Source organism: Heteronotia binoei, chromosome 1, assembly GCF_032191835.1.
Source record: "Heteronotia binoei isolate CCM8104 ecotype False Entrance Well chromosome 1, APGP_CSIRO_Hbin_v1, whole genome shotgun sequence".
Lineage (NCBI taxonomy): Eukaryota > Metazoa > Chordata > Lepidosauria > Squamata > Gekkonidae > Heteronotia > Heteronotia binoei.
In genome coordinates, this window is record NC_083223.1 from 70974167 (window position 1) to 70990529 (window position 16363).

The 16363-nt window shown below is 43.9% G+C and overlaps 1 protein-coding gene across 1 annotated transcript in view; it reads left to right on the top strand.

Moving 5' to 3' along the window:
• Window positions 1–16363, top strand: part of COL19A1 (collagen type XIX alpha 1 chain) — a 348383-nt gene that overhangs the window by 77041 nt on the left and 254979 nt on the right. Inside the window, exons 5-9 of the mRNA XM_060235557.1 lie at window positions 1139–1262; window positions 2219–2494; window positions 4946–5026; window positions 6667–6792; window positions 15758–15811. Coding sequence (XP_060091540.1) covers window positions 1139–1262; window positions 2219–2494; window positions 4946–5026; window positions 6667–6792; window positions 15758–15811 — 661 coding nt within the window. The remainder of the gene's footprint in view (window positions 1–1138; window positions 1263–2218; window positions 2495–4945; window positions 5027–6666; window positions 6793–15757; window positions 15812–16363) is intronic.

The window sequence follows — 16363 nt, forward strand, 5'->3', positions numbered from 1 at the left end:
AGGGGGATTTTTGCTGATGCCCTAGTGCATCTGCATAGGAATGCTGATTTCCTGCCCTTCCTTGCAAATTTGCATGGCTTTCTGTTTGTGATGCTCCAATTTGATCCTACGCACTAGTGTGATCTTGGCAGTTTTTAAAAGCCTGTCCTGTGTGAATTGCACTCTGTCCTCCAAATGGATCAATCCCAAAGGATTCTTAAGCTTGGTGGCTTCTGGAGACTACCAAAATGGTTCTCTCCCTCAAACTTTGTTCAATAAAGCATTAAAGGGGAAAAATGTTTTCAAAGCTTTAGGCTTCCCATCCAAGTTTTCCTCTCTCTCTCACTCTACGTCTCATGTCAATTTCATTATGCACTGATGATTCCCCCCCCCCTCCTATTTTGTTTGCATATAGCAATGAAAGCTCTCTCTTTTTTTAGCAGTGCGGACACTGGTTTTTGCCTCATCCCTGATCCCCTTTCATGCCAATACCAGCAGGGAACTCAACCTTACATAGCTCCTTTTTAACTCCCGCCCCCGATCATTTTAATTTTTTTATTCAGCAACCCGAGGCATATCACTACTCATGCTGCTCATAAATTTTTTTTAAAAAAAAATTGTACGAGGGGGAAATGGAGCTTATACGCCAATGAAGGGGGAAGATGGTGGATGGTGCAAAGTGGGTAGAACAACCTCTATGTGAGCAGGGGAGTGACCTTCAAGGGTTGGCAAAAGGGTGGGGGGGGGAAATCTGAGGGAATCCGTATGCTTTAAAATTATCTTCAGCTTGGAAACAAAACAATGGGGAAATCAGCACAAAAGCACTCTCAGAGAAACGGTGAATAGAAAGTGAACTGAGTGCTGAAGTAAGGAAAATCACTGCAGAATAACAAACAAAACCGGACGTACATGCAAAGTGAAAGTGAAGGAAAACACACATGCATAATAGGCCTATGTGCAATGCAGGAGTATTTGATGGGGACCAAATTATGACATTTCAGGCTTCAAGAGAAGGAACAGTCTCTTGACAACAGTACAATTGTAAGAGTATGCATGAGGCCAGAACTGGGACTTGTGTATTTTTACATATGTTTGTTTTCATATTTTACATCAGTTAATGCTGTCAAACTAATGAGAACAATCTTTCTCTATTCTTTAGACAAGTATTTCCAAATGGGCTTCCAGAGGAATATTCTTTAACAGCCACATTCCGTGTTAGACGAAACAGCAAGAAAGAACGGTGGTATTTGTTGCAAATTTTAGATCAGCATAACATGCCACAGGTTTGCGCAATTTTCCCCCCATTTAATTTGTTTTTTTCTTTCCTCTTGGTTTTTTTTTTTCTGCAAAAGTGGTCGGTTTTGTGGAGAGTGGATCCTTGCCCTCTAGCTTCAGACTATATTAAGATGGTTTGGGTCTTTTAGAACAACCTGGTGGTCATTATGCAGCTATTTATAAACCCAGTGGCATTTCTGTAATATAGCATTACAATGGTTAGTGTGTAAGCTATTTCCCAGGATTGTTGTGAGACTAAATAACATCTCTGTGCAGTGGGATACAGATATAATAAATGAAACATAAATCAAACAATAACAGGTTCTCAACTGATGTGCAGTGATCAAGTTGCATGGGAGAATATTTGAAAGGGTGTTTCCAGTGGATAGGACCCCCATGGCACAGAGTACTACAGTACAAGCTGCAGGACTGCAGTCCAAGCTCTGCTCACAACCTGAGTTCAGTCCTGGTGGAAGCTGGGTTCAAAAGATAAGGTTGACTCAGCCTTCCATCCTTCCGAGGTTGGTAAAGTAAGTACCCAGCTTGCTGGGGGTAAAGTGTAGATGACTGGGGAAGGCAATGGCATAAAAGTCTGCCAAGAAAACGTTGTGATGTGATGTCACCCCATGGGTCAGTAACAGCCTTTACTTTTTTTTTACAACAGTGGATATTTTGTGCCCATTTGAGAACACTTCCGCTAGCAGAGGGGAGGGGCTATCTTTTTCCAAGTACTCTCTCATACTGAAGGCCCCACATCATGCCCAGCAGTGGAGTTTCAGAGGCAATGTTTCAGGGGCTATAGAATGAGTGGGAGGCATGAACATCCCATCCATTAGGAGAATTCTGGCTGTAACAGAACCTATTTTGCACTGAGGGATGTGTATGTTTTGGTTTGTTCATAACTACTATACTTGCTTTGAAAAATCTACTTTTTTCTATAAATGTTCCCCTCCCCCGCCTCCAGGTTTACATTGTCGTTGATGGCTCCAAAAAAGTTGTGGAATACATTGCACAATCTTCCCAGGGGAATTCACTTCGCTACACTTTTAAAAACCGCGAGATTCTTCCTGTCTTTGATCGGCAATGGCATAAGCTTGGCATCAGTGTACAATCAAGGATCATTTCTTTGTATGTGGACTGCAGCTTAATTGAGCAAAGACAAACGGATGCAAAAGCCAGTCCTGACTTTCAAGGAAGGCTTCTTATTGCGACTCGTTCTTTGGATGGCAAGCCAGTAGATGTAAGTGGTAGCAACTATGAGAAGAAATGTGCGTAATGCAGGAAATATCTGTTTAATATTTAAGCCAACAAAGAAAAACTTTTGGAAGCTGATACACTGTGTCTTGATACAGCTGGGGCACTGGAAATAAGCAGCATAATTGAAAACAAACAAACAAATTGAGCTTAATAGATCCCTTGGATGCATACGGGAAAAATACTCCCTAGATTTATTAGAATGTCCTGTATGCTGCCAGTCCAGTAAAAAGCCTGAGATGAACTCAACTGCATTTATTCAGGGCATCCTGGAATACTGAGTAGGAAGAAGAAACTAATTCATGAGAAAAGGCCAGACTGGACGACAACAAAGACCATCTGCTTCCCTATGTGCGGTTGGGAGAAAAGATGCACCTGTCATGTTCCCAGTCATCTTTGTGTGGGCTTGACATTTGAGTTACATATGTCCAGAACTACATGGTTAGTTCCTGGATTTGAATGGGGGGGAGGGGAATCAGCAGTATGATCTGTATACGTATGGGCCCACTTTGAATGCTACGCCCCTGCATGGATATTTGGATGTTGGCCAGGGATACTGCGTAGGAGAAGCATAAAAGTAGATGATTACTTCCCACCACAGGCAGATGTGGAGGTCAATTTTGCATCATCTAATCTGATACAAATGCCACACAATGTTGAGAATAACATTTCAAGCAGAATACTTTAGAATGTCACTGAAAATTAGTTTTAGAAATTCTTTTCTAAACCAGTTCGTAGATCTCATGGCCTTCCATGGTTAGAAATAAGCTAAAATTTTATGTTGTCTTGATTTCTATATTCTTGACTAGTAAGAACCACTGATACCTATCATAATTAATCACTTTTGTTCCAATTTCTGTGAAATGTAATCTCCTTGCTAAGGCAAAAAACTGCATAACGTTTTTATTCAAACATTCTTTATGGTGTCAAATTATTATTGTACATAAAAGACATATTATGTCCATAGAGAGGATAGATTCGGGCATTTTAGGGCATTTAACTTGTAAAATCTCTAGACTAATTTCCCCTAGAGAAAATGGATGCTTGGGAAGGTGTACTCTATGGCACTGTATTCCACTGAGGTCACTGTCCCCTCAAGGTTCCATCTACAAATATCCAGGAGTTTCCCAAGCTGGATCTGGCAACCTTACCTCCCCCATCCCATGCCAGTGGTCACGGAGCACCTGGCAACCCTAAACATTAACAATACATTTGAGCCTCTCTTCTGCAATTTGTACACCGGTGTGGTTGTCATCAAAATGGCCTTGAAAGATTTGAACATGAAGATTCCACCCCATATAGATTTTTTGTTTGGGAATTCATGCAGAATATGCAAAAAGAGCCTTTTGTGTCAACTAAGTCAATATTTTTTGGAGAAAATACATTTTTTATTTCACAAAATAGAGTTGGACCCAACCAGTTTTTCAGCTTTATCCACAAAGTCATGCCAGGGAATTATGGGACTGGCATGTATGAAAGACGTGTGGGACTGGGTCTGTAATACGGAGGAGAATTCAGCAAGTTTGAGTTAAGAAACTGGCTGGATCTAACCCAAAGAGACCTAATAAGGAAACAGCTGAAAGGATTTGAAACACTTGCTTCATACATCATATGGGAATTTGAACACCATCTCATGATCACACATGCACACAGAGATTATCACATACTCATTTCTTATCAAGTGCACTTATCCTCCCAGTTGTATTGGCTAAAGCTCTTGTGGCATTTTAAAATAGAGGCGGTATCTTCATGGCAGATACAAGAATGCCATAATGTTTAGTCTGGCACTAAATTGATGCCAGAGGAAGGAGAGTGGCTTAGCAGTACAGAGGAGCAAATATATGCTTTAAGTATTTGCGATTTATTTGTTATAATAATATAGTAGTAATAATAATACTAGTATTGCTGTAAAAATCTAGTTCCAATGTAGCATGTTTGCCTTTTTTCTGCAAGCATGTGCTTAAACTATGTCCAGAAGAATTTATCAAAAGAAGGCAAAGGCCTATAAAATCTGTCACGGTAGATTTTTCAATTAAAAAAAAATATTTTAAGTTAGATAGTTATATTTTTATTGATATTAACTTAGTTGTTGTAAGCTACTGAGAGCTGAAATATGGGAGGATGGAGTATAAATGTTTCGCTTAAATAAAATTAATGTAAATACAGTTTGGCTCCAAATACTTGTTAAATTTGAATTCGTGTCCGTGGATTGTTTTGCTGATTGGTATAATGCAGTCAAATGCAGTATTTTAAAATGACAGGCTGCAATGTATTTTTAAAAAAATATGGCAATAATCCAATGCAGTTAGGCACCATTGAAGCCCAAGTGGGTTTCATGATTAAATTCTGTGTTGAGTGGGGGCTATGGAGTTCTACAAATGTGTCAAAAATTCACTGCCTTATATTTCTGATAAACATTCCTTTGTTTATCAAACAGATTGAACTGGGCCACATGGTTCTATATTGCAATCCTCAACTTGCTGCTCAGGAGACTTGTTGTAAATTATCTGAGAACATGGTAAGTTTTTAAAACAAAAAATGCAAGTTTTTTTCATAGCAGTAAAGTCCTTCCTAGAACTTCAGAAATGTATGAAAATTCTGTGGTACTACTGGAATTGCCTTTCTTCAGAATGGAAGTCTATATTGCATGGTTATTTTTCATAACAAATAAAAAAAAGAGAAACTCTGGGGAAAAATGCAAGATGGCTGTTGGAAAAGGAATCGGAAAGACATTTACTCCATTCCAGTATGGGAAATCTGCATATTCAACTGATCTGGGTGCACATCTTCACAGTGTCTATCCGGATCTCAAGTTGAATGCAATTCTTTATCATATTATGGAGAGAGCTATGTATAGGCTTCAGAGAAAACCTGATACTTTCAGAAATATCTATATATAATCTTTATTGATAAGCATAATTTCTCCATCCGTATTCTTTTAACCCACTATTTTAGGGTTGCTTAGGGAGGGCAGAATTTGAGAAGGGGTGGTAACTCAACAGGGATATGATGCCATAGAATCTTCTCTCCAAAAGTGCTATTTCCTTTAGGAAAAGTGATCTATCTGGAAATCAGCTGTAATTTTGGGAGAACTCCAGTCCCCACCTGGAGGTTGGTAAATCTACTGTTCCCCTCCCCCACTATTTCCAGTTTGTAAGTGTGGCTAGGGAAGGAAGTGGGTAAATTTTGGCATGCAAGCCAGTTGTTGTAGATATGGATTGGCTAGCCAGATTCTAAAATATTTAATTAAAAAAGCAAAGCACTACATTCCATACTACACTGATACCATGGTTAAATTTAGATCAGTCCCTATATTTGCTGAATGGGCACCATTTTTTAAAAAAATTGCTTGAATTTAATTGTGTATGCATTATACATGATAACCAGTGTTTCCTCTAAACTGAGTTAGTGTGAGCTAGCTCAGAGATTTTTGGCCTCCAGTTCACACATTTTTATCGTAGCTCAGGTCGTTTTCGCACTCACCTTAATCAGCAGCGACGACCCTCTTCACCACGCAAGATCTGCACGGATTTCGCACTAATTGCCGCGGAGCACCCAGAAGAGCCGGAAAGTCCCAGCGCTTTTGTGGCGCAAACGGAAACCGCCAAAAACGACCTCAGAAAAAAAAGTCCCAGAGCAAACTCAGAGCAAAAATAGACCCAGAGCAAATTTATTCAATAGCTCACAACTTTAATGCCAGTAGCTCATAACTTTAATGTCAGTAGCTCACAAAGTAAATTTTTTGCTCACAAGACTCTATGGCTTAGAGGGAACATTGATGATAACACACATGGAATATACAGCTTGGAACAATAAACATGAAATACAGAGAGAGTCTTCAGAGATCGTATACGGTATATGTGAATAAGGAGGGTTACTGATTAACTTTTCACATCCTAGCAAGACACATCATTACAATATTTATTATATTGGCTTCTTTAAAGATTCCATCTTTAAATTAAGATGGAATCTTAAAAAAATTTAATCCTTCTTAATATCATATAAAGCATAAATCAATCAGTCTCGGTGTTGAGTTCATCTTTCATAATGTTTGCATTCACAACATCATTATTATGTTCCAGAAGACACTGTAGGAAACATATATTTGATCCTTGTTGATGAAGCAGACTTAAATCAAAATAACATTTATAATTTCAGTGTCTTTTGGAAGAACACCTGAAAACTACTGCAGCATCACCATCAACTGTTCATGTGGGTGAAATACACGCACTTCCAATAATGGAACAAAAACCTGAAGAAAAATGCTTTTGCTATCCAAACAAGGTATTAATTCATTTTATGTGTTGCTCATGCCTTATGTGATCTGCATTGGTTTGTACTGTTGCTGAATATTATTAAATTATTTTTATCAGAGATATGGATATGCCAGATGACTAACAGTTTCTTTCCTATATCTAAGCTAAGATTTAACATTAGAGGAAGTTCTAAATTATGCTTTGTAGATTTTACTAATTTGGACATGGTGAATACAAAAAAAATGGCCTGGACCCCATGAGTTGTACTGCACAGCTTGTGGCAGCTATTTGTTTACTTACCTCATTCATCCTTGACTTTCTCCTGGATGAGGACCTAAAATGGCTTACACTGTTCTCTGTCCTCCAATTTATCCTCCCAATAACTCTCTGAGGGAGCTTAGCTTGAGAGTGTGTGACAAGCCCCAATACTCTTCCTTGGCAGACTGGAAATTCCAACAAGGGTTTCCCAAATTGTAGGTCAGCACTCTAACCAAGGGGTGTCAAACTTGCAGGCCATGGGACAGATCAGGCCCACAGAGGGTGCTTATCAGGCCCACCTGCAACTCACTATAATCTGCTTCCTTCTCCCTCTCTTGCTTCCTTCTGCATCACAACTTGCTTTGCCAGGCTTGCTCAATTGCACAGGAGCTACGGAGCAAAGTATTTTCTCCATTGCCTGAGTCTCCTCCCTTGGGGAGGATGTCGGGGAGGGAGAGCTTGTTTTGCCAGGTTTTCTCAATTGCACATCACGGCTACTGAACCAAGCCTCTCTTTCTTCTATTGGCTGAGGCTCCTTCCCCTCTTAGTCTCCTGGAGAGGGAGGGAAAGAGCAAGAGCTTCCTTTTTAACCTAGACTTCCCATATAAGTAGGCTGATACTGACCTCTATACATGGCTGTCTCTGTTCTTGCACTGCCTCATAAGAGTTGTAGTTATTTCTCTGGGGAAGACTATAGTTCTGTAGACAAACACATCACCCTCAGTCTGCGTCATGGTGCTTTCACATGTTCTTGACCAGCACATAAAGCATCTTATGTACAAAAGCTTGCATTGCCCATTTCCTCTGGGTCTTAGGCTCAAAGCATTGACCATGAGATTTCTGTAATAAATATGTCAATAAATCAAAAGTAGGGTTGCAACTTACAGATACACACTTGAGCAACAGTGAACAGCATATTCAAGATTGCTACAGCACAGACATTGTCTCCAGAATTCAATGCAATAATTCAGAGCAAGAGGTATTTGTTATCAGAGACTGTTAAATAAACATTAAGCATGTTTTATTTTAAGGTGTTTTTTTTTAAAAAAAAATGTGTTTGTCTGTGTCCCTTATAACGTTTATTTCTGTGCTGCCTGGCATTACATTTTATGACACGCATGGTCTGGCTCAACAAGGTCTCATTTATGTCAGATCCATCCCCCATAACAAATGATGCCCTGCTCTAACCACTATACCACCCTGGCTTCCTATGTGTGGAATGAAGCTAATCAGAATATATAGCCTAAAGGGGAACGGGGAATTAAATCCTCATAGATTAATGCAATCAACTATCTGACTAGCTTGGATAACACTGGGAACTATCAACACAGGGCCATTTTTATACTCATGTGCATCACAGTGAGACTGGAAGAGTGTCTGGTGAAATTATGCAAGAGCAACTTCAATTAAAAAAAAAACACCTCCATTAGAATTAGTAAAATACCAGATAATCAAACCATTGGTCCTTCAGGGTCAGTACTGCCTATTCAGACTGGCCATGGCTCTCCCGGGTAGGGTGGCCAGACCGTCCCGGTCTCCCGGGACTTTCCCGGTTCTGGCCACCAATTCCCGCATCCCGCCCTGGCTATACCGGGACCATTAAAAAGTCCCGGTTTAGCCGGCGGGCCGCGCGCGCGGGCGGGGAAGGCGGGGAGTGAGGGAGCCAGCGTCCCTGCACATGCGCACGGCGGTGTGGCGGGCTCTGCGCATGCGTAGGGCCCGCCACACAGCCGTGCGAGCGGCGCCGAGGCCCTCCCTCCCCTTCCCGGCTCCCCTAGTGGGTCGCTGGGCCGGCGCGGCGCCGGCCCAGCGATCCCAGGCCCTCCCTCCCCTTCCCAGCTCCCCTAGTGGGTCACTGGGCTGGCGTGGCGCCGGCCCAGCAATCCCAGGCCCTCCCTCCCCTTCCCGGCTCCCCTAGTGGGTCGCTGGGCTGGCGCGGCGCCGGCCCAGCGATCCCAGGCCCTCCCTCCCCTTCCCGGCTCCCCTAGTGGGTCGCTGGGCTGGCGCGGCGCCGGCCCAGCGATCCGAGGCCCTCCCTCCCCTTCCCGGCTCACCTTGTGGGTCGCTGGGCTGGCGCGGCGCCGGCCCAGCGATCCCAGGCCCTCCCTCCCCTTCCCAGCTCCCCTAGTGGGTCGCTGGGCTGGCGCGGCGCCGGCCCAGCGATCCGAGGCCCTCCCTCCCCTTCCCGGCTCACCTTGTGGGTCGCTGCCCGCCCCTGTCCCACTCACCTGCTCGGCGGCTGAGCCCTCTGGCCCTGGCGCCGAGCAATCCCCGGGCTGGCCTGGCTGCGCTGCCCGCCCGGCCCCGCTCCCTGCTGGGTGGCTGGGCGCGGCGGCGCTGGGCGTGGCGGCGCTGGGCGTGGCGGCGCAGGCCACCCAGCGATCCCCGGCCTTGCCTGGCTGCGCTCCCCGCGCTGCCCTGCTCAGCTGCTGGGACCTTCCATTGAGCCAGCCACACATCAAATAGGTAAGTCTTTCTTCTCTTATGTTCTTATTATGGGACACAGTGTGTTGGACTGGAGGGGCCACTGGCCTGATCCAACAGGGCTTCTCTTATGTTCTTATGGGACACAGAGTGTTGGACTGGATGGGCCACTGGCCTGATCCAACAGGGCTTCTCTTATGTTCTTATGGGACACAGAGTGTTGGACTGGATGGGCCATTGGCCTGATCCAACAGGGCTTCTCTTATGTTCTTATGGGACACAGAGTGTTGGACTGGATGGGCCACTGGCCTGATCCAACAGGTCTTCTCTTATGTTCTTATGTGACACAGAGTGTTGGACTGGATGGGCCATTGGCCTGATCCAACAGGTCTTCTCTTATGTTCTTATGTGACACAGAGTGTTGGACTGGATGGGCCATTGGCCTGATCCAACAGGGCTTCTCTTATGTTCTTATGGGACACAGAGTGTTGGACTGGATGGGCCACTGGCCTGATCCAACAGGGCTTCTCTTATGTTCCTATGGGACACAGAGTGTTGGACTGGATGGGCCATTGGCCTGATCCAACAGGGCTTCTCTTATGTTCTTATGGGACACAGAGTGTTGGACTGGATGGGCCACTGGCCTGATCCAACAGGTCTTCTCTTATGTTCTTATGTGACACAGAGTGTTGGACTGGATGGGCCATTGGCCTGATCCAACAGGGCTTCTCTTATGTTCTTATGTGACAATACTGACTTTGGTGGACCCAAGCACTGATTCAGTGTAAGGGAGCTTTGTGTTTGTGACTGGAGTGGACAATACTGACTTTGGTGGACCCAAGCACTGATTCAGTGTAAGGGAGCTTTGTGTTTGTGACTGGAGTAGACAATACTGACTTTGGTGGACCCAAGCACTGATTCAGTGTAAGGGAGCTTTGTGTTTGTGTCTGCTGGTGCAATTTTGTTCTCAGATCCTGTATTTACTTCATCAGTATATGGGATAAGGCACTTTCTCAACTGTGCTGCATAATGCAGCCTATTTATTTTGTCCTGTTTGCTCTGTTGGCTCTATCTGCGCCACCTTCATCACTTTCGGGGTGTGGATCCCCCAGTGGGGTGGTCTCCCGACTCCCTCCGCCGGCTGTTTCTGATAGCCCTGCGCCCCCTCTTTCATTTGATATGTGTCCCGTGCGGATGCCACCCTCCCGCCGGGAGATGCCGCAAAATGAGCCCCCTTGAGGCTTATGGCGGCAGGGCTCGGGGGAAGCGAGCTAGACTGATGTTCTTTTGAGGGGTCATAGAGTGTTTCGAGCCCGTCCCTGTGGCATCGGTCCCATTGTTGTGGGGCCCAGGGGGCCGGCGCAGCGGCACGCTGAAGCAGCCTGTCGGTCACTTCCGGGTTCCTGTCCTGCATCTCGACCTGTGACAGGCTGCTTCGGTGTGCTGCTGCGCCGGCTGGCCTGATCTCATCTGATCTTGGAAGCTGAGTGGGGTTGGCTCTTGGATGGGAGACCACCGGGGAAGTGCATAGTTGCTACACCCAGGCGGGTAGTAGCAAATCATTTCTGTTCTTCTCTTGCAGCACTTTCTATCACCAGATTGCCAGTTAATGGTTCAGCGTTAAAGGAGATTAGAGTAATCTAGAAGACAGACAAAAACTGTAATAAAGGGTGATTTAAACTGTTCACATTGATTGGATAAATGTCACTCCAAGGTATGCTGCAGAGATGGAATTTCCAAACAGTAGAAATGACTGCTTCCGGGAATAGCTAGCTTGAGAGCTGACACAGTATGTGGCAGTTATTGGTTGATTCTTAAATGGAGCATAGGAACAGGACTACAGTACTAAGGGGCTAGTAGGAAAGAGCAGTGCTGATAGACTCAAATTCTCTAGGCAGAAGCTGAAAGACACCACTCTTGTGACCTTTAAAATGGGACAAAACTGGGGACATCCAACACAAAGCATCCAGCTGCATCAGAAGCAGAAGGCTATCAGGGAGTAGAGCACCAGTAAGACTGCAAGAGGCTCAACTGTAAGTGACAACAGGGTCCAGTGCAAATCTCTACACTTGTAATGTATACATCATCCCATTGCATACATATTATCTCAGGAGTAACGTGTGGAAAAAAATCTATGTCAGAAATATCATAAACAGAACAGCTGGACCCTCCTGGAAAGTGCATTCATTTTCCAAGTCTTTCCCCATCTTATTTGAGCCCTTATCGGGCATATTACACTGTCAGGCTAATGCATGTACACTCATGTATATCTATATGTATGTACAGGACATTTTTTGTAGCAGGAACTCCTTTGCATATTAGGCCACACACCCCTGATGTAGCCAATCCTCCAAGAGTTTACAGGGCTCTTAGTACAGAGCCTACTCTAAGCTCCAGGAGGATTGGCTACATCAGGGGTGTGTGGCCTAATATGCAAAGGAGTTTCTGCTACAAAAAAAGCCCTGTGTATATATATGGTGCCATGAGCATATGGTAAAATTGGTGAAATTCTTTGGGGTGGGGGCATTGGGGTACCATTGGTGCCAACATGATGTCACTTCTGAGGGGGAAAAAAATGGTTTGCCAGTTGAGCTTCTGGTGATTCCTAGAGAGAAGTGATGTCACTACATACATACACACACACATAGTTTTGCTATAGAAAGTCTGAGTGGGCCACTTAGCACCATTTTAGAAAATATTACACACCAGTGCTAATGTTTACATCTACTTAATGTAATGTGGATAGATTTGAGTGATGTTAAGTTACGTACAGCAGACATTTTTCTGTGCTAAATAAATGGTCATATTCTGAATTTATTCTTCCAGTATTTAAATTTGTAAGTACTTTCAAGTGTGTGATAAACATGAGTCAGCCCAGGGGAAATCTGTAGGATTTTAAAATTGTTTTTCCCATCATGGTTTTAAACTTCTCTGTGATTCTGAAGCCCAGGCAATGCCTTTAAAAACTGCTGTTAAAAATATTTAGGGTTCCAGACAGAGTATGTAGACCATGCACAAGTTCTTTTGAAAAGCATAAGTCTAATAACGCCTTAAAGACTAATAACATTTGTGCTAGGGTCAGGGTTGGCCATAGATTGTCTGGCACCCTAGGCAAGGCTAACTTCTGGCACACACACCCCTCCCCTGAAATGATAACGTCACCATTCACATGGGGTGCCCAGTTCAGCACCCCCAGAAGGCCGACTCCCAAGACAATCACCTAGTTTGCCTAGTGGCAGTGCCTGCCCTGAGTAGAGTAGAAGCTTTTGTGAATGAAAGTTCTTTTTTTGTTTGTTTGTTCAGTTGCGCAGTTGAGTCTGACTCTTTGCGACCCCATGGACAAAGTCACGCCAGGCCCTCCTGTCTTCCACCATCCTCCGAAGTCCACTCAAATTCGTGTTTGTTACATTAGTAACTGTCCAGCCATCTCATCTTTTGCTGTCCCCTTCTTCTTTTGCCTTCTGTCTTTCCTAGCATCAGGATCTTCTCCAGGGAGTGCTCCCTTCTCATTTGGTGGCCAAAGTATTTGAGCTTCAGCTTTAGCATCTGACCTTCCAGTGAACAGTCTGGGTTGATTTCCCTTAGGACTGACTGATTTGATCTTCTTGCAGTCGTACATTTTGATGAAAGCTCGTACTCTATCACAAATTTTGTTAATCTTTAAGTAGGGTTGCCAAGTCGCCAGCTTCCTGTAGCGGGGGACTTTCACGTGACGCAATGATGTCACCCGGAAGTGATGTCATCAAAATGGTGGCAAACATGCAGGCCTCTCTAGGCATTTCTAGGTACAATAGGTACCATAAAGTTTTTACCTCCCAAATGGCTAGAGCATCTGGAAAAACCACAGAGTTTTCCCAGAAATGCCTAGAGCGGTCCCATGTGTGCGCTGCCATTTTGATGGTGTCACTTCCAGGTGACATCATTGTGCCAGTGCCATAGGGGGAGGTTCCCCCCACCAGCCCAATGTGGGCCAGCGGATTGGGAACCTACCAGGCGGGGGAACCCCTGCCCAGACCGGGGACTTGGCAGCCCTACTTTAAAGTGCTGGTATCTGAAGAAGTGAGCAGTGACTCACTGGACTCTTAATCTTTTCTGCTGCTACAGACTATCATGGCTACCTGTCTTGATCAAGTTCTTTTGAGTATGGCTGATTGTATTTTCCATGTGAAAAAACAGTAAAATATGGTATCTATTAAATTATTGCAGCTAGTTTATAGCAAAAAGAATGATGGGGGGGGGGGAGTTAGGCAATATTAGAAATAAGCATTAAAAATAATCCATATATGATAATGTTCTTGCTACCTCTGGGCACAAAATCATGGGCAGAAGATATACTGTAGGCAGGAGAAAAGATTGAACTGTGTTTAGGGAACCCGATTTCTCACCTGGAAGAGACCACCCTCCCCTTGCCAGTTTAACCCCAAAAGGGATGGGTCTGGTTTTCCATGTTAGGAATAGATGGTATTTTGGACATGAGCAGCTGTTACACTAATCCTCAAACTCCAACTCTGTGGGCTGATGACCTGCCTACTATTTATGATGATCCAGCCCAGGGATGAAGGGCAGTGTGCAGCCTGAGGAAGGTGGTGGCTGGCCCGGATGAGCTGTGTGCAGCTCAGGGAAAGTAGCCTTTGACTTGAGTGAGGTGGGCAAGCTGTGTGGCTGGGGTGCCCAGCCTGGTAGAACTTTGCACACTGTGTAGATGGAGGTGCTCAGCCTGGCAGAGCCACATGGAGATGCCTGGCTGAGTTGGGAGAGTTGCAGGACTGGACAGCTACCAGCTGGATTTTTCCGTCCCTCCCTCCTCTGGAGGGTGGCAACATGTTCCAGGAGGCAGGGTAGGTTGACCAAGTCTGGGTTGGGGAATTCTCTCAAAAGAAATGTGTACCATGCTGATTTGCCATGCTGTAGAACTGCTGTAAAACTGCCATAGAGAACACCATTAAAATGCAGTAAATGTGGTTGCCAGCAGGCCTGGAGAAAATGTCCTGGCCTTTTATTAGAATCTTTTTTGTGTGGAAGTGTGCAGCTGAAACTTTTCATGGCACAGAGGTAAATAATATCATCTGGTAAATAACTTACTATTAAGCTTCTTTTAAAGAGACTTCCCCCTTGGCAGTTGGCAACACTAGGTTCAGCTGAATAGGAATGAAGGAAAGGAGGAGGCTCTATGTTAATTATGAATGGCCAAATCATGAATGGTTGAGGGGGGAAAATCCAACAATACCCCAGTTTTTGGATAAATGTAAGGAAAGTGGAATAACTGCAACATTGGAGCTAGAAAGTATTCAGGCAGCATCCTTCTGAAAGATGAGTTTGTCCTATTCCTAAACATTTAAAACAACCAGCAGGAGTATTTCAAGTTTAGAATACTACCAGTGCAATCCTTACACACCCAAGGAAATGCTGATTGCTTTGGGTTCAGAAAGCAATTTTCTCCAGGCCAGTTTAACCAGGGATCGTGAAGTTGGGTTTTGTTTTGTTTTGTTTTTTGTCATCTTCTGGGCATAGAGCAGGGGTAACGATGTGTGTGTGTGGGGGGGGAGGTATTTGTGAATTTTCTGCATTGCACAGGGGGTTGGACTAGATGACCCAGGCAATTCCTTCCAGCTCTATGATTTTATGATTCTAGTAGGGTTGCCAACTTCCAGATGAGGCCTCGAAATCCCCTTACATTATGATTGATTTCCAGGTGACGTGGATCAGTTCCCCTAAAGAAAATGCAGCTTCAGAGGATGGGCTCTGTCATATCACATCCCTCCAGAGTTCCCTACCTTTCTCAGATTCTGCCCTTCTAAGGTTCTGTCCCCAAAGCTCCAGGAATTTCACAACCCTGATTTGGCCATCCTATTAAGTAGAGTTGCACACTTCTAAATCCATGAAGTTGATGGGTTTGCAAAGACATAATTCTTAGTGGACTTAGGATAGGATAACTAGGGTTGCCAGGCAGAGAGTCCAGGAGAGTGGGACATGTAGGACACCATTGGATGATCACATGACATTACTTCTAGGGACACTCTGGAAGTGATGTGACACCTTTCTAGGAATCACTGGAAACTCTATGACAAAAACCATAGTGTTTCTAGCAATTCCTAGAAGAAGGCTGAAGACATTTCCAGGCTTTCCCCAGGAGTGACATCACACCATTGCCCAATGGCAGTTCTTTTGATTATTTTTCTTTCACTGGCAATAGGAGCAGCAGCTTGTGGTTCCTTGGTGGGAAATGGATAACACTGTCCATGTAGAAGTGGCTTGTGTTTCTTATTTTAATTAAATTTCAGAACAGAAAATTCTGACTTTATTTTAAACAGGGAGAAGCAGGATTACCAGGAGCAGCTGGTTTGCCAGGCCAGAAAGGGGAAAAGGTAAGACACCAATTCCATACAGACTTTACTGACAATTTTCACACTTTTGTTAGTTTTCCATCTTGCAATGCTTTTAACAGACACTAGAAGAAAAATATTACGTGGTGATCATTCTCTGTTCCATCTCACCCCCATTTCCCTCTGCTTATTCTGAGCCCTTTACAATACTCTTTGCATCGGTCAAAGTGCATTTCTGTACTTTAACATATTATGGTTGGTACATTCATCAATGATGCATTCTTTCACTTTCTGGTGATAATATTTTATATTAAGGAAGACAGTTTCCACTTTCTGTTATTGAGATTCCTATATGTATGGTGAAAATACTGCTTTACAAAATGCATTATTAAATGCATATTTTCTCCATACATTTATGGAGTTAATTTGCACATATATTTTAAAAACCACAAAAGGAAATTGTCTAACATGTCTGGTGACTTAAGGATATCACAGTAGCAATGGATTACTTCAAGGCATACTTTAGTCTCATGTTCTGAATATAATTTAAGGCAAAAACAACAACAAAATTGGTTGAACTGTTTTCATATATCC